The sequence below is a fragment of the Leptosomus discolor genome, chromosome 6, assembly GCF_034619465.1.
Source record: "Leptosomus discolor isolate bLepDis1 chromosome 6, bLepDis1.hap2, whole genome shotgun sequence".
NCBI classification, from domain to species: Eukaryota; Metazoa; Chordata; class Aves; order Leptosomiformes; family Leptosomidae; genus Leptosomus; species Leptosomus discolor.
Window position 1 is genome coordinate 45,892,969 of NC_141396.1, and position 25,194 is coordinate 45,918,162.

Here is a 25,194-nt window from a genome sequence, read left to right on the forward strand (position 1 = left end):
TAAAGTTAAGCTCAGATAGGTTCAGGTTATTTCCCATTGCCATTTCTTGAGAAGATTTTCTCAGTAGACATGAAAACTTCTATCACAATATGAGAACAGATCTGTCTTTTGAGTGCATAGATATCATCATGTTCTTCAAATTTCAGCCATATAGTAAAAATGTGTAATTTTGTCACAATAATCCATAAAATTTTCAATATTGAAATTCAGCTAACATAAGTACTAATCCAATACCAAAATTTATGTTGATGTACAGCAAGAACCCTCTTGTTTCAGTGGTTATGGCGGTATACAAAAATGTCGAAGGTAAAGCATAGTATCATTGTTTCTCTGAAGTTTTTCCTTAAACTCCCTTGGAATGAACTATATTTTTTGATTAAAAATTCAAGCTTAGTTTTCTTTCTTTTACGTTGGTAAGTTTTTCATGTCCAGAGTTGACTGCATGAACATGTTTCTAGGACTAAAATATAAATCTTACGAGTTACGAGAAAAAGAATAAAATTCATATTAGAACTTTAGGCTTACTCGTTTTATAACCAAATGAGGCATAAATTCTGCATTTAGGTACAGAAATACAAATAATTTTATGTCAGAAATCCGAAATACTTCCAATTCTGGCTTACTATAATGAATATGAGGACTATCGGCATTCATGAAGGTAGGTCTTTAACTTACGTGTCTGGCCATGGTTGTAGGTACAAAGGGTTGCTCAGATGCAAAATTCTTCCTTAAATCTCTCTAAGCCTAAGATACAAGGAATGTACAATATTGTTACTTGCTCATGTAATAACACTGTTAAATGTAGAGGTATTTGAAAATTTGTTAGCAATAAAAAGTAAAGTCTCTGTACATCACTTCTGAAACCATTAGTTTTCAGTCAACCAGTATCATCCCTTCTTTGTTTCCAGCACTCACATCCACATAATTTTAAATTTTTCTGCATGAACATTCTACCTTTTCCAGCATCATGTTGATTAAGTTGTTTCTCTATCTACTTAACCCCTCATCCAATAGAAGAGTTCTTTCAATGAATGTAAGACCATTTCCTTTCTCTCTCTTCTACCTTTCTCTAGGAAATGAATAATTTAATACCGTCATATTAGTATTCATGCACATCCTCATCATTTAGTGATGACAGTAAATCAAAGCTGAAAACACATCTGTTTACAGAGAGATTACCATATTTCATATACTGTATGCAAATTCTATGCAACTTTTGTTATTTCCTTGTAGGCAGAATTCTCATTCTTCTGACACAGCTAATTACTTCCTGAGTTTGACTTGCTGATATGTTTGTGATTTTCAATACTGCATTTGGAGTCATCTTCCTATCCATGAACTTTATATACTGAATCTAAGCTACTGGAGATGGCATCGTCTTTAAAGACCCTGTCATTTTGAGCATGGTAAGTTAACACAAAGGGGAAAGAGCACCACTGTAAGTAGAAGGAATAAACCTTAGTCAAAAGTTTAAACAGAAATATCCACTCTGTTTCTCATTGTATTTTAGTTAAATTGTTATAAGTGCTTTGTTTTGTGCTTTTTAATTAATTAGTTTTACTCACATGCAAGAAGAAAACATTCTTTCATCAGACATTTAATTGCAAAACTACTTTCTAGGGTTGAACAGTAAAATATAGTGCCAGTAATTTATTCTTTGCTAAAAAACCCAATTTTCATTTTTTAATAACTTCATTCAATAGCCTTCTACCGCATAAAAATTATTCGTATGTAATATAGGATGATTTGAAATCAGTTCTGTGCCCTATAGCTTATAAACCTTTCACTAAGAATATTGCACACACCAATTTATGACTGAAGAAATAAATTGGACACATCCATGGCAGGAAGTTTTCTCTTTCCCAGATTTTGTTCATATTCTGGTGTCACGTAAAGAAATCATAACTCAGCACCCAACAAAGATACAATGACTACTAGATATGTTCTTCCTGCAATATTGTTTATATACCCAAAGTATAGTGATAAGAGCAGCAGTAGTTCCCTACAAGAACTTTGATAGTTTTAACATCATATAATGTTTGTGTGTACTTTGGATTAATGGGAAATGTTCCCATAATTGATATAGAGAAAAAGGCAGCAAACAGTTTTTGCTGGCAAAGTGCAGCAGTTTAAAAAATGATTCCAACAAAACTCATAATTTCTAGCTGTTTGAGTTAAACGATATTAGCAACACCATCTGAACTGTTGCTTTAATGATTACAATTATGTTAATAGTTCAACTAGTGCATAACCTGCTGTTAGGGGCTCATTCCTTCAGTGCTGTGAATTCTGCAAATCTGTTTACTTAGTGGGATGGAAGTAGAACAGAATTTTTATTTCCTATAGAGAAGTGAAAAAATGTATCTTTTGTTATATTTCCCAAATAAATATCCACAATTACTTCACAGACAGTGGCAAGTTTGTCACGTTATGTAACAAAACAGTAAATCTAATTTACTAATTAGTGAATTTTCAAGGAAGTGATGAGCAAGAAACTGATGAGCAAAACAGTGATTGTCATTCTTTCAAAATAGTGATGGTATTGGGTTTGTTTTGCTATACTCACTGCCTTTGTTTAATTTTATTGGAAATCAGGCCAGGATTTGGTCTCCTGTCTTTTATGCATGTTGCAGTTCCTGTAGGAGGATTCATAGCTGGAGTATGCATAGCTATTAGGGAAGCTGGTTTTTAGAAGTTGATGTATTTGAGGGCACAGTATTCTTTTGACTCTGCAGGTTTGATGCTTTTGGTTTAATGTTTAAGATTATAGAAGGCCTAAATTATGCTTTGTCAGCATAATATGTTATCCATCAGTTAAAAATTACCTTACTCCATGGTTGCATGGCTGCTTCTTTATTTTCTAAAAGTCAGCTTCTCTGCCCATAACTTGTTCATTGCTATTATAAAGCATAAGACTGCAACAGTGCATCAGAATAAAATTTCCTATTCCCCTTAGGCCAGTGTCCTCCTGTACTCTGACAATGAAGGCACCAAGTAAACATGAGTTGACTTTCCATATACTTGATAGCAGTAAAATCACTAATCAAAAAGTGGAAGTTTTGAATACCTAAGTGAGTTCTTCGGTTCTGCTCAGAAAATTTTCATGTCTTTCAGAAGAAATGTGAAAAGAAAGTTGAGCAGGGATTTAACCATTTTGAGGACCAAATCCCAGATCCATTCCTGTATCTTAGTTTTTTTCCTCAGTAATCTGCTTGCATGAGACAAATTCATTCATTGAAACAAAGCACCAAGAAAGTAACAGCCATTTTTTCTTGCTCTGTTCTACCTGAATTAAGCATGCATTTATTCTAGGTCAAAAAATATGTCAATGCTGTAAAAATATCCATATAAATGACAGCCTGTCTACTTTCTGTCATACACATATAAACTGTTTCCCTCATCTATGTATTTTATTAAAGAAAATGATATATAAAGTTAAAAGCTCTCTTAAAAACTCAAGAAAATAATGTCATGCACACAACATATTTAACAAAAGGGAATTATAAAAAAATTGAGATATAATAAAGATTTTTTTTTTGACAGGAGCAGACAACTAGATAAAACGTCTGAATAACTAAAATTAATTTCTGCAATTTAAAGTTTAGCACTGCATTAGTAAAAGTCTAAGGAAATCTATCAAGATTTTGTTTTATTTTATAAATTGTTGTACACCTGCCAAAATCCTAATAATATATGTACTCCAGAAAACCTCAAAAACCTGAAACCACCTGTATTAAACCTACAATCATCCAATTATCTATATTATGACTGGAATGGACACAATACCATAAGCCTTACTTAAGGTGATTAAGCTCTACTACCACCACCAGCAGTCAGAGCAATTTAAAGCCGGTTAGCTCTTTTACTTGATGAATTTTATTAATTGTAGCTGTTGAGTTAAAACTTGTTCACACTGTGAATGAAGTAGCTCCTCATTACAGTAAATGAAACAAAACATCAACTTTTTCATGTAATGAGGTAGCTAAAAGAAACCCCTTCACCTAAGGTGCTGGTACTTGGAGCTATCCAAAACTCAGACAAGCTAAACCACATATGCACCAAGAAAGCAGCTGTCCCTCTCTTGGTGGGTGAATGTGTCTGAAAGAAAGAGGAGAAAAACTGAAGATATGTCAGTGGAAATCAGAGTCACAGTGAGGTTAAATGTTGGGAACATAGGCCTGAGAGAAACTTGTAGAGAAGTTTCAGATAAAATCCTGGATGAAAGAGTCTTACACCGGGTGTTAAGAAACCGTCCTTCTGTACTTGACTCACAATATACTCAGAGAAATAAGATTTTACTTTTTTTTTTTTTTTTTTTTTTTTTTTTTAAGAAATGTGAAGCATTGTGTCAAAAATAATGGTTATTGATGTAATTTGTCTGGCATCATTTGTGCCCCATAAAGCAACCCATCAGACTTTATTTGATTTACCTCTATGAATTTTATTTTAAAAGCCTGGTACTAAGAAGCAGAACAAAGTTAAATTTTTTTAAAAAAAAAAGACACACGAAGTTAAGCTGCCTAATTCATAATTATTTTGTAGTATTTCAAGAAACACTCGTCTTTGACAACTTCTTCACTTTTGCTTTCAATTTTTCAAGCCCTTCTGAAGGGCTTGATCCAAAGCTTTTTGAAATTGTTGACAGGATTTCTTTTGGCTGCATGGGCTTTAAACCCTGTCCTAAGTACTGGCTGAGGAGGTAGAGGATGCTAGCTGTGTTCTGCCACATGTATTAATTTTGGATCTCTTGTTGCTCTCAAAACTGCTTTAATTTTATAGAAAATTAAAGTTTAATATGTTCTTAAGTGAGATCCAAGCAGGATTTTATTTCTTTTTCATGTTTATACTTCGACTTTTCTTCTCAGTAAAACAAAGCAAGTTATACAATATTTAAAACAAATGTATCTTCTGTACCTGGGGATACATGAGCCTGGGAAGAATTATTATTATAATGCTGGGTATATGATTTTGACAATGAAAGATGTATTTTTTTAGTGCTTGTGGCAAGGAGATGGACTTAATATTCTTAAGTGTTTAGAAAGGTTAAGAAATGAAATGGAAATGTGTTTATTATGCCAGTACATTTCCACCTAAACTGAAGTGAAAAGCCAGTACAGTGGGATCTCTCCAGATTCACACAATGCATAATATGAAAAACAGCATTCCCAGCACATTTGTTCGTTCTTTTCCAGCTCATTTACTTTCCATCTATAAGCCTATTTGGAGCTTCTATTACACAGTGAATGGTTTTCCAATTTATGCTGTATTCATTCATGTTTTACTTAGTGTCAGTAATTAAAAGAACACTTTTTTTGTCTTTAAAGCTTAATTTTTATTGTCATAATTAAGTTTATATCCTAATTCCACTTATTTTTATAAGAATTTTAGTTCTGTGGACGGGAGAAGAGTCGGCTCAGCCTCCTCAGCATTATGCTGGGATGAAACTGGAAGATCTCAATTCTCTACAGAATTGTGACAGAGGTTCTTTAACTGTATTTCATTCAAATCGTCTGTTTTGATCTGAAAGCCTGTCCATGTGGTAGGACTTGTTCCATTAGCAGCCGCAACTTCAAATAAAGTTTGCATTCAGCAGCGAATCTGGGAACCTAAGCATGCCCAGTGTTACACCATGTGGACATATACATGCATACATATGCACAGACACATTTTTAGCTAACACCCACTCCATCCTCCACAAGCCTGGTGTTTGCCAAATCTTGCCTCCTGTGGGTAACTTTTATGCACTTGCATACACGGTGTATTCCTGTTGATAGCCCTGTTTGTGCTCAAAGTAGCTATGAGTTACGTAGTTCTCTTTCCAACTTTTCCCTTGTGTTCTCCTTTGTGTGCTCTAGCACCAGACCTAGACAAAGACTTGGAGAAAGTAAAGTCTTGAAAATAGAGGCCAGCCTGTGAAAAGAGGGTGAAAATCCTGGAGACTCACTTCATTTGCAATATATGAAAAAGGAATATTACACTTTCTTGGTCAATCTCTTTCATACTCATTTAAAGAAACAAAGAGAAAGGATTGCTTTTCCTAGCAGAGGCAGCTGTGCAGCAACGTACTGTCCCTGCTTTTCTCCATCCAAAACCCAATGGGATTTAAATTTAGGAAAGTCCAGCTCAATAACAACATGAATTATTTTTTTCCGAACTGAACCAAACCAAAGATTAACTTAGTGGTGTTGAGCTAGCAAACTATTGGGATAAAGGCCCATTTCTGTCTGTTTGGAGATGTTTATACTTCAGTGTGTCTGACACATTTGTTTTCATTTTGCTGCATAGTGCTTTCATTTTGTAAGTGTTTTTAGCTGTGAGCGACTGTGGGAGGCATGTAACAGTATCATTTAAAGTTCCAGAAAATAATTCTGCTAACAAATTAAATTAACTGTATATTGCCACACTGAGAATTCTGACATTGTCCGCTTTAGTGGTGGATTTGCTAGAGATGTGTTTCCTTCTGTCACCTAAATAACTAATTTTAATTTACCTGTTTGGACATCTGTATGGAACTCAAATGTAGCAACTCTTACCCAATCTCGCTTGTCCATTCTGGCACATTTCTGATCCATTTTACTGTTTGTTTCATGAGGTTTTGTTCTAAGGCTGTCTTTCCAGTCTTAAGTTTACTCTTTTTTTGTCACTCTGATTTTTAAAATCCCCTCTCCCTTCCTTTCTTAAATCCTTTCCACTCTTGTTATCATTTGGTCTCTGCCACTAATAAGGTTATCGGTCATCAGAAATATTGTGTCATTTGAGCTTGATTAGAGGGGAAAAAAATAAAAGCCATGACTCAAGTGACTGTTAACAGTGCCTTTCCAAGATACATCAAAACATTAATAAATCTAGTTTGTATGATAGCATAACTTAAGCAAGGACAGAACTTAAGACAAAAGCAGGTTGTTATCACCTGGTCTGACTGCCCGCAATCATTTAATTCAGCAGTTTTGCATCAGTGATAATTATCATTATATTTCTTTTGCATATAGGAATACTAAGGATTTTAGTTTCTTAAAAGTTGCAAATTGCATTAGAAACAAGCAGCTCAGACTTCAGCTTCCTCCTTCTAACCAAAAAAGCATGTTTTCTCTCTCAAAAAAATCCGTGTCTATTAAGCCCTGGGAAACCAGTTGCATCAAATAAAACTGAATACGAACATTAAGCTCTAAACTAGGGCCTAGGTTGACACTGCTGGCAGGCTTTGATTTTGTTTTTTTTTTTTCTTAAAAATTCCAGAGAAAATTTATTTCTACAGCTGTTGATTAAACTGTCAGAACATAATTTATCACCAGAGAGCAAGAGGAAAGTTTCCGCTTAAATTCCCATCTTCAAAACCTCCTCAGAGTTCATATGCTGGAATAGAGGGTATCATACTGTATTTGATGCAAACCACCACAGTTTTCAGCTTCCTTTAGGATGAATAGTTTTTTTGCTTATGGTTTGCTATCTTGCTAGTACTTAATATCTAAAAATAAAGCCTGTCTCAGCTTTTTGTTGAAAATCTAGTGTCTATCTCACTTAGACTTGCACTCCACATTGATGCTTTATTCTTATCACTTTTCAGGGGGGTTCTCTTTTTTTATGTCCATGGCTCTTCTCCATATTCTGCACTGCTGACTCCTTTTACCCCTGTTTTCTGGTTCAGATGATCCCCTGCAGCTGTTGTGGAAAGAGTGTACGTAAAGGTAAAGATGTACAAAATCTATTAACAGACACTGTCTGCTAACCAAAGTCCAAAATGGTTAACTTAATCATTAAGAAGAGCAAGAAAATTAGTTGCTACTTATTTTGATGTGAAAGAGCCAGAAATCAGCAAACGCATACAAAACACATTTTATCATAAGTAACAGATCTCTTTCTAGTAACAGAGTATTTTGATTTTTTTTTTGAATGTGTAATTGAAACGCAATCTCACTGTGTCAGCAGCTTAGGCATCTGAGCAGTGAAATAACATTATACAATTACTATCATCAGAATTTCAAAGACTTCACTAATGTTCACAAGCATTTTTTGTAAATCCACAACTTCCACTAAAGTTATTTAGGAGAGAGACATGTTCTAATGTAAAAAAGTTTGTCTTCTGGAAAGATGAATGCATGACGAAATGAAACCTCTGTTGGCTTGTCTGTTGTGCATTTCTCTGCAGAGGTTGCAGAGATTATTAAGGGAAACTGGTTCAAAGCTCAGGTGTGACAGTGGCTGAACCTTGGCTCTGGACAGGCTGGTGAGGAGCTTGTATCCACTGGGGAGCTCAGCACTGCCCTTCATCCCTTTCACCATGCTGGCAGGGCAAGAAGTATTAGCGAGTGGTTCAGCAGATTGGCTTTCCCTTCTGCCCAAGCTTTCCTCAGTGCTCAGAGCCTGAGATCATCAGAAAAAGGCTGAAATTTCCCAGGCTGATATGGAGCCAACAGGTCACAGAGCACAAGTGACTCTGGTAGACTCTCATACTGTTACTAGACTTGCTTGCTTGGAGGGTGCCTTTGTAACCAGCTGTACGCCAGCTGCAGCCAGAGCCCCGGGGCTCCATGTATCCTGTCAGCAATTTTCTCGGATAGGAAGACATTGTCCACCCTGTAGGCACAAGCACGATGCCAAGCTGCTGTGAAATCTCTCCATGCTTGTTTGTCAAGATGCACCTGCACCTACATCCGCCAGCTTGGAGAACTCTGGGCAAGCAGTAATCATTGCCATAATCTATTTGAGTTTTCATTGGAAAGCCTTTGCCACAGTGATGTCATAATGGCAAAAAGAAATCTGAGAACAATAAGGAGTTTCTTTACTGTTTGTCAGAAGTTCTCTTTTCCAACATAACGTTGAGAGCATGAGTTTCACACAGTGCATTGTAAGGAAGGAAGTGTCAGAGCACAGGACCTTCTGATACAGCTGGGTGGCTGCGGTTTATTGTCTGCCTTCTCTTTCTTTTCTCTAGTAGGTATTAACACTGACAGTGTAGTTATCCTGCTGGTGATCCATTTGCTAGAGTGTTGTGTGCAAGGGCAACCTAAAAGAGATGTCTGATCTCTGTCAGTATTTCCTGCACCTGCATCCAGCCAGCTGCAGGACCTGGCTTTGTCCAGGCATTCAGTCTCATTACCTGCTGATCATTTTGCATTAGGTTTTGAGTTGACCTCTTTGACTTGGAGTTGTTTATTCAAAAATTCTTTGGGTTCAAGTAGAATTGAAGTCCCTAATTTTATCTGAGTCACTGGTTGATGTTATTGCATACTTTTCAGCCAGCCACACTGCAGATCTGCCCTGGTAGGTTTGTACTGCAAGTCTTTATGCTACTTACTTTCTCAATACATATCTTCACCCATTGCTGTGAACATTTCATTCGTGTCCCAGGGGCTGCAATTTGTTAGCATCTGTCAGCTGCTGTTTGTTTGTATTCCATGAAATGGGTTGGCCATGTCAAAGCTGTCCATGGTTTATGCCTCAGAAACGACTACAGCCAAAACTGGCACCTTGCTGGCAGCAGCCTCAGCAGAAGAACAAAGGAACTGAAAAGCGATAAAGCAAATTGACAAAAATTTAAAGGAGCTCTGTGTCCTGCTTTGAGCTAGAACAGCACCAATTCTCCATGCAGGGATTTTACTTTTCAGATAAGTCTCTTCTGTGACTGCACTGTCTGATATTAACAGCATATTTTCCCAGGCAGTGTCTGCTTCTAGTAGTGACAGTGTTGATGTTTATAGTTGCTACTAAGGAATGGCATGCAGAAAGGCTCTTACTTATAGTTGCTCCTATAGAAACCAAGGTCACTGCTAAATCTTCTGCCCCATATTGGAGTGCCATAAGTAAAATGATTGTTAACTAAATAAAAAGGTCGCAGTTGTGGGGAGGAGCAGAAAGGACAGGTGACCCAAAACTGACCAAGTATTCCATTCCCTACACATCATACTCAGTATAAAGCTAAGGCATCAGATCCTTTGGAAGAGGACTCTGTCTATTCTTCTGTCTTCAGTCCTGATCTGTATGTTCCTGAATCCAGCTCCCGAATTCAGCTCCTGAATCCAGTTCCCATCTGCTACTGATTCCAGTCTGGGACTTCCCCAGTGCCAGCCCTGCTATGTCAGTGGTGAGGTATCATCATCAGGGGGGTTGAGTTTGATACTGGTTTTGTATATATTTCTATATATTTCATTACTTTCTTATTAATGTTATTATATTTTCTTTTCTTTTTATTGTTTCATTAAAGCTGTTTCTAACTCATAAGTCTCTCTCCCTTATTCCTCCTCTATTTCCCTTCTGGGAGGGAAGAGGGATTAATAGAGAGCATCTGTCACTGTTTAGTGGTCAGCCCAACCTCAACGCATGACACTCTGACATTTTAAATCTCTTGAGAATCTGCTTTGGGGTTATTGCTGACTTCTTGTTCCCATGTGTGAAGTGCCAATTGACGTAAGATAAATGTTCACTTGGGTACTTGGGTACATCCATGCCTTTGGAAAGGTGATGGTACTTTTTCTAACTGCTTCTGTTAAACAAAAACTTCCATTGTTAAAACTTAATTTCAAAGAAAGTTTGTGTAGGTACATATTTACAGACCAATCTGAATTTACTACGTATTTAATCTCAAATTTTGTTGGTTTTTTTTTCCTATGATCTTGTCATTATATTTTTTTAAATTGAATTGCCCTTAGTAGGTGTTTCTTCTAATCTTAGCAGAATATTGAACATCGACTCTAATGTATGGTCTGCATTTACCATGTATACAGAAAATAATTAACTGTTTCTTATAAAGCAATTTCTATTTGCTTGTGAAATATTACACTAGGCTTCTACCTCTTCCACAACTGTAACCTTATCTGATATTAAGTTATGCAAGTATTCTCTGATCCATTTCTACATAATTCATGATAAAAATGTAATTGGATGGATGTCCAATTATTTTTTAATTGTGTCTCAGGAATTTGTTTTCCAAAATAAATTTTAATAGGCATTACATCAATTAATATCCATTTACCAGTCTTTCAAGGTTAACTGTTTAGGGTTAGACTCTTGTCAAGAAATCATCTTTTGATGTTGATTATGATCTGATTTCTGACTTTGTCTCCTACGAAAGTTATGCTGAAATTGCTTCAGTATTATGTGGAGTCCTCAGATTCCCTTGATTGCAGCCAGTGAGGTTTTTTTTGCCTTATAAAGGCAACTAACAGACTCATTAATCAGTAGGTTTTTACTGAGAGTAACAATGTGCCGAGTTTCAGTGTTAAGTACTATATCTTGAAAATTTTGGAATTGTGTATTTGAAATTGTGCTGCTGGTGGGAAGTTCCATTCACTTTTTATTGAAAGGGCTCACAGAATAGGTCTGGATGGCTTATATGGAAGTGGTCAAGGGTAAAAATGTCAAAATATTGTGTTGCTCTTCACCCTTTTCTATAGCCCAGTGTGTAAGATATTTGTTATTACTAGTCACAGGCCATAGCCTTCATGTCCATTTGACAGTGCAGGGTCTCGGGGCTCATCAGGGTTTGTCTGGTCCTGTTTGAGCTTGTTTTAACAATTTTCTAGTGGTTGGTTCCCTGTAGCCTAGCCCATTTTAGTGTAAGCTCTGTGATAACCGTCTACAGCAAAGGTCTGAGAAATGTATGTAGTCCCTGAACAAATGACAGCCCTTTATTTCAGCTGAGGAAGAGGGAGGCGTTGGGTGATTTTTAGACTTCATCTGGGAACCAGGGAGAAGGAAGAAAGCTCTTGCAAGAAAACATGCTAAATTAGACCCTGCCTCCCATTAGCGTGGTGGACCTCTAAACATTTACCAGTTTGGGGAAACATTTGGCTTAACTTAGAACTTCCAAAGACTTGAATTTTTCCTGAATGTTTCGATACCTCTCAGCTAAAATCTTCATTAGAGTTGTTAAATGGAGCTGCTGCTTGTACACTCGAAAAAAATACATGTAGAAATTTGTTCATCCTGAGTTGTCTTTTTGATGTGGTAAATACCTAATTCGTAGCAGCTGTCTAGAATCAGTAAGGAAAAGCAATAGAAGTGTTGCGATACTTGAAATAACCTGTCATTATATCTAACTGTTACATTCATTTTAAACCTTGTAATTCAACAGAAACATCCAATAAGTCTAACGACTGAAAACTATTGCTGCTGATGGTAGGCAATACATATCTGTGAAAAACAGCAAGCATGCTAAACTTCGGAAACAAACACTGAGTGACGTAAAACCTCAATCACACCTTTGTCAGATGCAGTCTGCATCTCATAGAGGAGTGCATGAGCTGAGAAAACATTTATTTTCATCTGTTTTTGATACACTGCAACTGCATTCAAATCTACTCTGGAACTAGTTTTGCTTGCTGCAGGAGGACCACCCCCATGGTGGCAGACCCTTGCCATGGCAGCTTCTCTGGCATTGGTGCTCTGAGACTTCAAGCTTTTGCAAGAAAAGAAAATCTATCAATTTTCTAGGCAGCTTGTGGTTAAAACCATGATGTTTTTCCTAAGGGAGCATCTGAAAACTGTTTGCTTTAATGCAGGTGTAGTGCCTCACTACCTGATAAATCACCTGGGGAGAAGCAGCAGGCTGGCTAAGTAGGATAGAGAAAGAATAGGAGATTGGGAAGATCTAGAGGCTGCATGCTAGACTAAGGTATTTGGGAGTTTTAGGCTTGAATGGGATTTAGTTTTTTTCCTGTGATTAGGGAGAATAATCTGTTTCCTTCAGCTGTTTGGTGCTTGTCCAGCCTGCCAACTCCACACCCTTTCCTAGGAGTGAGGAGCTCTGGGGGGTCTTTGTGTGATTGGGAGATGGGAGTAGTAGCATGGGCGTGTTCTGATTCTATCTCTCTCTGGGGTAGCTCTAGAAATATCATTTGGAGCAGTTTCAAGGTCCTTCTGAACTATACCTACAGCTACTTCTCTATGAGAACTTCTACAGTAGTGGGAGAATTACTCTGTCTTAGTGGCAGCCCATATAGGAAGAGCACAGGAAGGATTTGTTTGTTTATTCATTTTGCTTTTTCATTTCTCTGCCTATCCCATTGATTGTCTTTCACTGTAAGCAAAGTCACCTGAAGTACAAAGCAACAGTAACAAGAGGTTAAAACCAATAAGGAAGGTTCTAACCTTCTGATAATCTATGAGAATGTTTTACTTTTCACATTAACTCACTAACACATCTAGACTGAGATTCATATTAATTTAGCTTAGATCTTAGGGTTAAATGAATCACTAGATCTAATAAACAATTTTCAATTTTTTTTAAAAAATGTGGGATTTTTTGGTGTGGTGGTAGAATATAAAAGAATCAAAAAAATTAATGAGTGACATACTTTCTATAGTTCCTTATAGTGTGGAACCGCTCTAAGTATTATCTCCAAACACTTTTCAATTGGAGCTTCTAAATACAATTTCTAGTGTTGTCTGGGTTAATTTAAGAAGCGAAACTAAGCATTTTAGACTTAGAATAAAGCTGTTTTATTGAGACAGCACACAGTGACCCTGTGGTTTATTTTAATGATTTTTTTTCCAAATGAAGCACACACTCTGAATTTTACACAATTTCATTGTGTAAGAGTTAAGCTTCAATCACTAATCCCCCAAGTGCTTTAATTCCTAGGACTCTTCTCAAACTGTGCCAGTTCCTTTATTGCATAAAGTTCAACTTTGTATTAATTGCACTGGAAATATGCTTTGAAGGAGCTATTCTCTGTTGAGACTGTCACTTTTTCATCTAATCTCTCTGAAAATCAGAGTTGGAAAATATCCCTTTGTTATTTTTAGTGAAATATTATTTCTTTGGATATCAAGATATTCCCCTTGTATTGAAGATCGACTTAGAATTGGTAGAGAAAAGTTACTAGGGACTATTAATTTCTATTCAGTCTTACTTATCAGGAGGTATCAGAGCAATTCAGAAGTTTTTAGACCACTTATCTCTTTACAGATAAGGAAATTGAGATAAATGTGAGTTTTGATCAAGAAAGATTTGTAATAATGTACTTCCTGTATCTTTTTTTGGGGATGTTTTCTAGAAATGTGTGAAAAAAGCATGACTGCTGAGAAACCCTCAGGAGCAGTATCATGCCAGACATATCTTAAAGCCAAAATCAGTAATATGGGAAAACTTGGTGGATACATTTATTTATTTTTAATCTGATTACTAATGTATGCGTTCTGTTGAGACTCCCTCTAGGTCTTAACAGCCTGATTTCCAGCTCCTGGGCACACGGACATGTTTCAGGACTAGAGTATTGCTGCCGTCACAACTCTGGGCTTTGATTCTGCTCCAGTTTTGGGGGATAAACCTAGGGAGATTGCTTACTTCGAGATTTCTAATTAATGTTGTATTTTAACAAACAGAAAGAGGTAGACAGACCATGTGAAGGGTTTGTTTGCCCTCACTTAAATACCTAGAAATGATACCAAAGATTACGCTTGTTTTGTTGCTGGAAAACACCAAACATTTCTAAAGCAGTTGTTTCATGCAGAGATAGACACCTGTGGGTGGTTTGCCTTGAGGAGTGTTTGTCTGCCTCTGTGACCTGCAAAGCCTTTGGTCGTTGGCTCACTCTCTAGCAACCAAGGTTAGGATAGATGAATCTTCCAACGTATACATTTGAGATGGATAGCAAACGTGTTTGATTTGGTTCCAGTTTGATTTTTATAATATATCTTCTCTCCAAACTTTGGAAGAAACCTAGATCTATTTATATAAGCATGCTTAGCACGTTAGTATTTTGGCTCCAACAAAGCGTGCGTTATTGAAAGAAATGTCCCAACTATTCCTGCACTGTGTGACCTAAAGCAGGGCAGCCATGGTGAAAGGCAGCGTCTCCCGTTGATTACTTCCTTTGCTTTCCCTTCTGTCAACACCTGTCATCTCTTGAATATGATGTGGTCTGCCATTACAAAGGTAGAAATTATGCTACTGGATATTTTCCTGTAAAGTGTTACTTTATTTCAGTCTGTAATGATCTAGGACTTTGATCTGATTTTATCTAGTTTGTCACACCTTGCATTAGTATTGTGGGCTTTTTCCTTTGCTAGTTCTAACTGTGGTGTTCATGCTGTAAACTGATCAATATATTGTTTGGTTTTAACCTCTGAATTGATTTTACTAATTTCTTTTAGCAAATGGAGATGGGTGGTAAGAACACTTACACAGAATCCTTTTAAATCAAATGTATTAATATCTTAGTCCTCTTTCAAGTTAACTATTAAATTAGTGCCACTTAACTGGAAGCATATAATCTGCAATTATTGCCTTTCACATCTAAGTAAAGAATTCTGTTAATTCTTGTTAAAAACTGATCAATTTGGGGTTACTGCAATTGCTTGACTTCTACTTTGCAGACATCATTCCGTTCCAATTGGACAATTAAAAACTGGAGTGTTCATATGATAATATGGATGACGTATTTTTGGGAGGGGTTTCTCAAAATGAAGTCTTGACTAAATAGTTCTGAACTACTTAAAAATTACAATTTTGTTGGTTTTATTAATGATTGGATAAATTCATTCTTGAATAAAGACATTTGGAGGATTGTATTAAAATTAATGATGTTTACTAAAGCTGTACATTAGGAGAAAATGAGATATGTTAAAGGTATATGTACTAGTGCTGTAATGCTCCCTACTCTGAATACAAAAATGTTATAATCTTGCCATTAAAAGGTTATATCAAATTTAATGAAACTTCCATTTCTCTGGAGATGTCTGCTTTCTGTTCTGCAAAACTTTTCTCTGAAAGAAAGTTAGCAGTGGCAGCAAAATCTGAACACTGTTTTCAGATGGTGAAACTAATATCCCTTTTCTGTGTTCTTTCCTCTGTTTCATGTGTTGATAATAACGGGCTCTACAAAAACTTAATGGAGAATTACTAACTGCAATCCATTCTCTGCTTAAGCAGATAACTTTGCGTTGACATGAAAAATAGACTTAAAAATACAAAACTTTTCTGGCCCTGTTTTAGAACCTGTTTAGACTTCTTTGTAAGACTTCTCTTTTAAAAATTCTAGATTAAATATCTGCAACTTTTTCAACAGTTATTTAAATGAGTGGAAAGGCCGAGAGGGCAATCTCTCTTTTATTAGCTTACAGCAAATGTATTTTGTCTTGTCTTAAATGAAATTAATTAGGCTAAGCCAGATAAATCCATCTTTGATGTAAATTTAAGAAGTTTTTGATTTTTAACTTTTTTTTGAGAACTGCTTGTTTGCTAAAATAACTTTGAAAATAGACATAGTACCTGGTTCTGCTGGTTATCCTTCTAGTCATTAGTTTCTCTGCAAAACTTCTCTACTGTGTTCAAAAAAACAGCTTTGATTATTGCCCAGCCTTCTGCTTTTCTGATATCCTACATATTTTTACTGGTTTACACATCATTCTCTCTGTGCTCCTCCGTTTTCTAGGTCTTGATTCTTCTTTCTGCTTTCAGAGTGCTTGTTCAGTACTTGAAGTGTTTGTCCTTTTGACTTTCCCTGCAAGTCTTTTTCTTCTGAGTCGGCTTTTTGTCCCTTTTTACATATTTCTCAGAGCTATGAAAATCTGTGGTGTTCTTGTTGTTAGTCAAAGAGAAGGCTGACTTATTGCACTTCCCAAGAGACTCTGCCTACTTGTACATAGCCACACACTTGCAAAAAACCCACCTTTTCTTTGGTTTTGCACTTTTTTCCAGATCTTTCCTAAAATACACATTTTTTTCTTCTTCACTAAAAATTCTTTGATAACATTGTTAATTTTTTTCAAATATTTGGTGCATTTTTCATGTATTTCTATTTATAACAGATCTTATGGTGATTCTGACTTGTCTGGGTTATGAAATTTTGCTTCTTATTAATGTTTTAGAGCATAGTAAAAATGGAAACAGATACCCGTTTCTGCTAAAAGTTACCCTCTTACTCACAGAGCTTGTATACAGATTTTATGCTACAGACAGAACAGAACAGCTTAGAATATTGCAGCAGAAGTTTTAACAAAATGAGAGAAAGCTAAAAGACTGGGAAATCCTGTCGTGAAGCACAATAGTGAGGAGGAGTTTTAGAAGAGGAAGGGTAAAAGAAGGAATAAGATGAAATATTGTATGTTGGAGAAAACAGATTGGAAAAAAAAGCAGCCAAATATCATAAAACATTTAAGCTTTTACAAATGTAGTAACATGACATATGGAATAGTGTCCTGGGTTACAGTGTAAAATGTGCCAAAATGAACAACAACAAAAAATATTCTATTACCATCTTCAGGAGCTGTTGAGACCAGGTGGGGTGGTGCTCCCTGCCTCCCCCCTCTGGACTATCTCCTGTTACTGGGCACAACAATGCCTTATCGCCTGACCCATCGGTAACTCGCTCCTGGGCTATCTCCTGTTCATGGCCCATCAAGGAACTGCCTCACGACTCCCCATCCCATTGTGAGATGCTCCGCCCGGGGAGGCGGGGGAAGGAGCCAAGCAGTCCATGCCAAATAAAAACGGAGATTTTGAACACCCTAGCAGCCTTTCTTCCACTGGATTCCCAGAGGAGCTTTTCCCCTCACTGGAGTTCCAGAGGACAAGAGCTACCTGCCGACCACTGGACCTTCGGAGGAAGACCAGACTCTTTTACCTGATTGCTGCTTCCACAGAACTACATCCATCACTTCAGGAGGACTGCAGCCAGCATCTTATCGGACTGCTACTGCCACCCTAACAGGGTGTCAGGTTGTATTCCTGACTCTGTCAGTGTAAACCAGAGGGTTGTTTGTTTTTCCCTGCCTTGTGTTATATATATATATATATATTAGTAAAGAACTGTTATTCCTATTCCCCATATCTTTGCCTGAAGGCCTGTTAATTTCAAAATTATAATAATTTGGAGGGAAGGGGGTTGCACTTTCCATTTCAAGGGAGGCTCCTGCCTTCCTCCACAGACACCTGTCTTTTCAAACCAAGACAAATAGTGTTTTGTTTTTTTTTTTTTTTTTTACATAAGCTTCTTCTATTGTGCTTACAGAAAGGAAGCAAGCAATTCAATAGTACATGTTCTTGATGAACTCTGATATATGTGTATATATATATATATCAATGAACTCTCAGTGCATTTATTAGTAGCTCTTCTTCAGGAAGTTTTCCAATCAGCACTATGGCCTAAGTACAACATGTTGAAATGAAGCACATAAAATGATGTCCACAGAAGGATAGTGATGAAAAAGGTGGAGTTGAACCAAATGAGCTGGAAAATGCTTTCTAGGTAGAACTGAAACCTTTATTACGATAAATGTGTGTCTGCCTCTGGTGTTGGAGACAATAGGAAGTTGCATCAGACGTTGGACTGCTAGCCTTCAGGCAATGTTGGAGTAACAGTCTTTGTACCCTGACAAGAGATAATTTACATGGCGAAAATACGGATCTGCAATGATTGATATGCCTCCAGACACAGGTTGTCTGTCTCTGTGGATACTGGAGCATTTGTGCTTCCTGATCAGCATAGTTTAGTTAGACATATACTATGTCTTAATTCTGCTCACCAGCACTAACAGCCAAATCAGGGGTATGCCCAGTGGTATGTGTGTTCCAGTTATTTGATCTTGGGAATTTACAGCCGAAGAAATCTCCAGAGCTGCTGGCATCAGTTGCTTATTACAAGTTACCACTTGGGCAACTGTATGATCCTTTTAGTAAAGTAATACAACTCTGCCATAAAAGTAGTTAGATTGTGTTTTCATCCCACTATTCCTATTAAAGGAGTGCCAGGCTTACATGATTGTCAGCCTAATTTTGTCTGGTTTTCACAGTTGTTTGCCTTGGACTAATACTGTCCTTTAACTTTTGCAATCTTCTTTTCCTACTATCTCTCCTTCCCCTGGGTTTGGAGTATCTAAAGTACTTAAGGTACTTAATTAAAATAATTTTCTCATTTTTTTGTGTTGCTAGGCTGAACAAACCAAGTTGATTCAGTCTTCTTTCACAAGGCTGTTTTTTTGGACTGGCTGGATATCTCTTCCTACTCCCTCTCCTCAATCTGAAGATCCTTGGTTCATCTGTGTAAAAGCTTTGTCAGAACTGGTTTGTTTCAGTGAAACACAGTTGAGAAATTCAAAGTTGATTTTGCATTAAGGGGATTGTATATCGGCATGCTGACTCCTGTCTTGTGCTGACCGAGTCCTTCTGTACAAGGATGTTTTAGTAATGTCTGTCACTGCTGGGTGAGCGCTGATTGGCTTACAATAGCATGCACTGTAAATGTGTTTACACAATGCAAATACTCGACAGCTCAATAATGTTGTGTTACCTCTGATTATACACATTTTCTTCTAAATGCACTCTTTCAGAACTAGTCATTACACAAATTATGGGGGTGGGGATTATATCTGTAACTAAATAACCCAGGACAGAGACTGAATATGTTGTCAGGGTGACATACTTGGGGATGGTATTGATGGTAGTTTCCCCTAATGATGCATTCCTGCAATGGGTGGCAAATTAGTGTTATTTTGACAAATTTTGACTGTGCTTGTTTGTATGATCATATTGTTCACTGTTCATACGAATGCAGATACAGTATCCTAGGTATCTCTAATGTTTTTCTAACCTTGGGAAACACTAGCAGCATCACACAAAATATGATTTTTCCAGAAAATACAGGAATCTAGTAATTTGGAAAGTATTCATTAATGGCCAGTCCATTCATGAATTTACGCAAGCTGTGGCTGCAGATATGATTCCATTAACAACCTGGTAGTTTAGAGTAATTCAGTCACTATCTACAGTTGTAGCCCAAGTAAATAATAAATAGATACCACTTTCAACTATCTGCATCATACGTCTACAGGCTCTGAAAATTCTAATTCTTTCCCTAGATCAGTCGCTTAAAATCCCTTTGATACAAATTCAAATTTGAATTTCTCAACTGATTTCTACATTTGGTGTGCAAATTCTTCATAAATTTTGTAAGCATTTGCCAGCTCCCTCTGAACAAAGAGTGATCCTTATGAATGTTGGTCACTTAGCAATTCTCTGTTTTCCTATTATCTTCTTATCTAATGTTTGCAAACTATCTGGCAATAAATTCAATCAGTAAGTTAATGATACACAACTGACTTGCATAGCATGCACCAAAATATTTTTAGTCATAAAACAATGTTATAATTCAGTTAAATATTATCCAAAGTCACACTGGGTTGAAAGTCACTGCTTTGCAGAAGCCATATTTCTCTTAAGCTGCAGGTTTGAGAAGTGCGGTTCTAAAAACGTCTTTCAGAGAGACGTGTGCAAACACAGCTTTTTCAAAGATGCTTGATGACCAATACTAGACAGCTAAAGTAGTTCTTTTCCAAGTGGAATCTTGGATAGTAACATAGCCCATGAACAGATTCATATTCTTCTGTGCATTGTATTGCTTTGCTCTGGTAGATCCTCAGTCATCTACAGGAAGCAAATGCCAGCATGGTGATGGCTCCTCTGCTCCAGCTGGGGAACTGTGCGTGGTCACCAACCAGTCTGGAGACAGTGGTGATGAGAAACGAGGTAAATGTCAGTGGGCTTCATTATAAGTGTGATGCGGTTTGATAACTGAATGTAGCAGCACAGAGAACTAGGGGGGATTTTTTTGTTATAAAAATGTTCGGGAATCCTTTTTTTTTTTTTTTTTTTTCCCTGTTACCCTCTTCTTTATTTGATTATCTAAAATGGTTTCTTCCTACTTCAGTTCGATTTTTCCCTGCTTAATTTTCAAGTTCTATACAGTGCAACTCTTGTAAATCTTCATGTGGCTATTATACAGCAAAGCAGGTGTTTCCTTGTCTACATACATTCAATGGAGATTTAACAAGTATTACCTTCTTTTTTCCTTAATTTGTGGTAAAATATTTTTGCTTAAATTCAGGTTTCATCCAAAATCTGTAGATCAAGGTAAAAAATTTATTTTTTTTCAGTCTAGACAAGGGGAAAATTTTCTTGAATTCATGAACTGGTTATTCAGCCTAAACTTTGTCACAATCAAAGCCTATGAATATAGTCGCTGCTGTTTCCCTTAAAGGAAAGATCTAAGCAGTGAGTGAATTGTAACTGCTCGTGTCTAAGTCAATTTGCATCAGAAATCTACTATTTCCAGAATACTGTAACACAAAATGATGCTGCGAATGATTTACTACGATGCATAAGATAGTCCTGCTCTTTGAGGATCTTTGCTCTGGAGTGCAAAGAGCTTGGATTTATCAAAAATTCTTACTTTAACTAAAAGTGTATATAAGTTCTTCTGCTCACTGCGAGACAAAGGAAGCTACTGTAATTCCTGGGTTTTTAAGGTTGAGCTTCAAATTTAAAGTACATCTTTAGGTGAGCCTGTGTGTTTCTGTACACACTGAAAAATGCAAATTAGAACATGCTAGTGGTCATTGAATTCAGCTGAAATCTGTGAGAACAAGCAGTAACTTAAATCCAGATTCCTCAAATTAAGATTGTGTGCCCAGATACATGTTGGTTTTCTTCTTCCAATATGACTCTCTATTTTACCCAAATACAATACAGATTTTTCAACTCTAGTCAAAACTTGACTTTTGTTCCTCTGCAAATAAGACAATTGTTAAGACTGTATTGGATATCAATACATTTCATAACTTCATTGTGCTGTGCTGAAATATATGGAATGCCAATGGCTGGAAATGTTGCATCCCCTGATGCGTGACTAACACCTCTCAGGTTAGCATATTTATTTTTTATTACTTACACAAGTGATGGTTATGCTGTATTTCACGGCATAGCCTTGAAATCCTCATTGTGTCTGGTCTTGGTTTGCCTAGAAAGTGTGTTTCCTCCAGGCAGCGCTTTCTATTATGATCGCAGAAGATGCAGCAAGAGATGATTTCTTCCATTAATTTTTGTGGAGGCTTTTTACACTTGCTTGTTGAGGGAATACTGCTATGGACAAATGCTTATATGGAAGTAGAGAAATTAAAGGTTACTCCAAAGACTGGTTTTGAAAGATGAGCCTATGGGGCCCAGATATCACATAATATTGTATTTTAAGTATGGATGAGACAGAGCTGTAGAGCTAGGCTCTGAGTGATAGGCTGTGGATGCTGGGGCTGCTTGGATAATGCTCTGATCATTCCAGGAGAGAAGTTAGCTGTCAGACAAAGATACAGATCAGGATTTCAAACTGAAGATCCATCCTGCTGCCACCCACTCCTCTGATTTGCGATTATTGCAAAATTATTTTCCTACTTAGGTTTCAGCTCTCCAGTCTCATGTTCACGACAGGTCCCTGCTGTTTTTCCTGGGCTCTCCTCAGGTTTAAGTATGTTTCTACACTGAAAATATAACAAAGGTGGAATTTCAGATGATGTATTTTTATCATCATTTTGACTTCATGTGTGGCTGGTTTGTGCTTTGCCACAGCATTGGAAAAGAGGCAGAATAAACCCTGCAGTCACTTTTTTTATCTCTGAACTACTATTGCAAAACATTCACTAGTGAAAGAATAACTAACTACTCTTAAAAATATTTTGCTCCCAGAATATTGGAGTGCTTCTGTGTACTAATTAAATAGCAAGCAATGGTAAGAATATCCCTTTGCTTCCATTTTTGAGGTTTTAATTTTTTGTTTGTTTGCGTTAATTCAGGTTCCTCCTGTGAATACTGTGATTTTGAAAGTGATCTATGCAAAGCTCTTCATGAACCGAATTTACAGCCTGGATGGATAAGAAGAAATGGTCTATCTGGCATGGGACCACCCTATTCTGACCACAATGGGAATGACAGTGGTAAGAATCTTCATGTTCTTTGAAAGAACCATGGGTTCTTACAAATGGTGCAGTTCTCTATTTTATTTGCTTAATTTTACTAATTTCTTGATAGTTCAATTGTATTCTGTTGCATGTTTTCTGAGCGCTTGTGTCCAGGTTTTTATGTGATTGTAATTACAGTAACCCAGAGTTCCAGAAAAAAAGAAAATATTCCAGAAAGCAATTCCTGTTATTATGGAGGAGCAAGTAACCAATCGTCAAGAGTCATGTTCATCTACCTGAGTGACCTTTACCTGCTTTAGAGGTATAGGTGACTTCAGTCTTGATGGTTGCAAAGTTTAGAAATGAGTACTGGGTCCCGCATTTTGAGAACTATTTTAATCTCTCCTTGGATGGGTGAATGCCCGGAGTGTGTTTATCTAGTGTCTGTGGCTAATATTACTACTCCAAATATTTTGAGAGAAGATGACTTTAGATCTGGGGACGGGAAGAGCTTTGATAGCCTATTTGAGCCATCTCCTCTCTAAATCTTACAACAATTCCACTTTGCGCTAGAGACTGTTCCTCAACTAAGTAATTAATTGTCCCTGTCCTTGGACAAAATACATCCCTTATACTTGTCCAATTGCCAGGTTAACCCTGCTTTCCAAAACCTGGCTCCTTGCTTCTGTAATACATTATTTTCTTCATACTTTTTTAGCTAACTTGACCCAGCTTTTTTAGCTGCAGTAAGCCTTCTGCTTTCTAAAGTTGTTAGGCAGCTTGCTTGAAAGAAAGCAAGGAAAGGTGGAAAAGCATTTGATGGGGACTTCTAGTATCACAGTAAAGATGTGAGCTGGTTGAAGTAGTCACCCTAAACTGTTTAATTCTTTTCTCAATTTTTCCATTATTTTCTTTTCCTTTTTCTCCACTCACCCCTTCTCACCTCTTCTGTGCACAAGCAGTGCTGCAGCAGCCTTCAGAGCAAGCACCCGAGGGCAGGCATGCAGCATTGGAGAGTGTACAAGAATATAACCTATGTGGGACTAAAGTGACCTTGTGAGACTGATTAGCCTAGGTATTTTTCACCTCGTTCCCAAACTGTGATTATCTGGGACTGTGGAAATCTGTACTGTTCTGAAGCAAGCAGCACCTCCTACACATTGCATAAGCTACCAAACAGGTAGAAGTTCCCTATAATGATTTATGCAGATTGGTGGTGAATGCACAGAAAACTTGATTAGAAAACAGCAAAATGAAAATGGCACAGGACTTTAAAAATTTCTTATAGAAAAAACATCAACAAAAAAATCCCCACTCTACATTTTCCTGCAAGTTCTCATTCCACAGCTGGCAATTTTAATGATGCTTTGTAACTAGGAACTTGATCCATGTGAAACACTTTTAACAGCTTCATTTTTTTCTTTCTGTGTAGAATACGAGCACATCCTAATGTGTGTAATATGCTTGAAAATAAAGCTGCTCTTAAATGTTGACTTAAACAGACATTAGCATAAAAATTTAAGTAACTACCAAATCTATTTCATAAGCAAGTTTTATCACAAATACTTAAGTTGTAACACACTTTATCTTTAAAATACTAGCAGCTGTTCTCATCAAAAAGCAGATAAAAGACAAATACTATGGAATAAAAATATACTGAACTCTTGGCTAGAGTCAAAATTAATTAACTAGGCAACAGTCTTGCTCTAGTTGAAGTTTCTAGGGTTTGTGCTTGATTGGTAGTATACACTGCATCAGAATGTAGCAAAGATCTGAAAGTTAGTCTTATAAGCAATAGAAAAATTACCCTTATGTTGCAAAGAACTGGTGGGGAGAGGAAAATTTAACTTATGCAGAGGCCCAAAGCCAACAAAAGATTGAGAACTATCAACTACAAGTGTTTGTCACATAGTAAGCAAACTTTTCATTCACCTGTGTATTCCCATTTACTAGTTTTGGGTGCTCAGTCACAGTCATATCTGCCAGGTCTGAATTGTCTAGTAGCCATATTGATCTGAGTTATTTTGATCAGATAACAGAAAGCTTGAATACTTGTACCTATTCAGCTTTCTGAGAGGCTGTGTACTCAAATCTGTGAAGAGAATGACTAAGGAGATTCAAATGTATCTGGTGGTTATTTTGGTTTTCTACCTGGGGAATGGCTTTATTGTCATTTTCTGAATGGTGGTTCTAATCATCCAGGAAATAAATTTATCTCCTTATGGCAGCTATTCAAGTTTTCCCACTGCTGGTGACTCAACAGACTGTGTAATCAATTTTATGTTGGTTCCTGCTTAAAGGCCAGAAATTAAATTGTATGGTGACAATTGAGCTGAGTATGCTTTATGGCAGAGTATTAAAGGGAAGTGTTCCTGCCATCAGGGTAAGTAATTGCACGTACATTAGCAGAAGAGCAAAGATCACTTGGTAGATACAACTCCTTTGAAGATTTGTGTAATCATTTACTAGAAGCCAACACTTTTTAGCTCTATCTCTTCTCATAGTTCCTATTTTCACTGAAAATGTGGT

General features: G+C 36.9%; 1 protein-coding gene across 1 annotated transcript in view; it reads left to right on the forward strand.

Moving 5' to 3' along the window:
- Window positions 1-20,301: 20,301 nt before the first annotated feature.
- Window positions 20,302-25,194, forward strand: part of MALRD1 (MAM and LDL receptor class A domain containing 1) — a 268,374-nt gene continuing 263,481 nt past the window's right edge. The window contains exons 1-2 of the mRNA XM_086467325.1: window positions 20,302-20,464; window positions 22,561-22,701. Coding sequence (XP_086323451.1) covers window positions 20,302-20,464; window positions 22,561-22,701 — 304 coding nt within the window. The remainder of the gene's footprint in view (window positions 20,465-22,560; window positions 22,702-25,194) is intronic.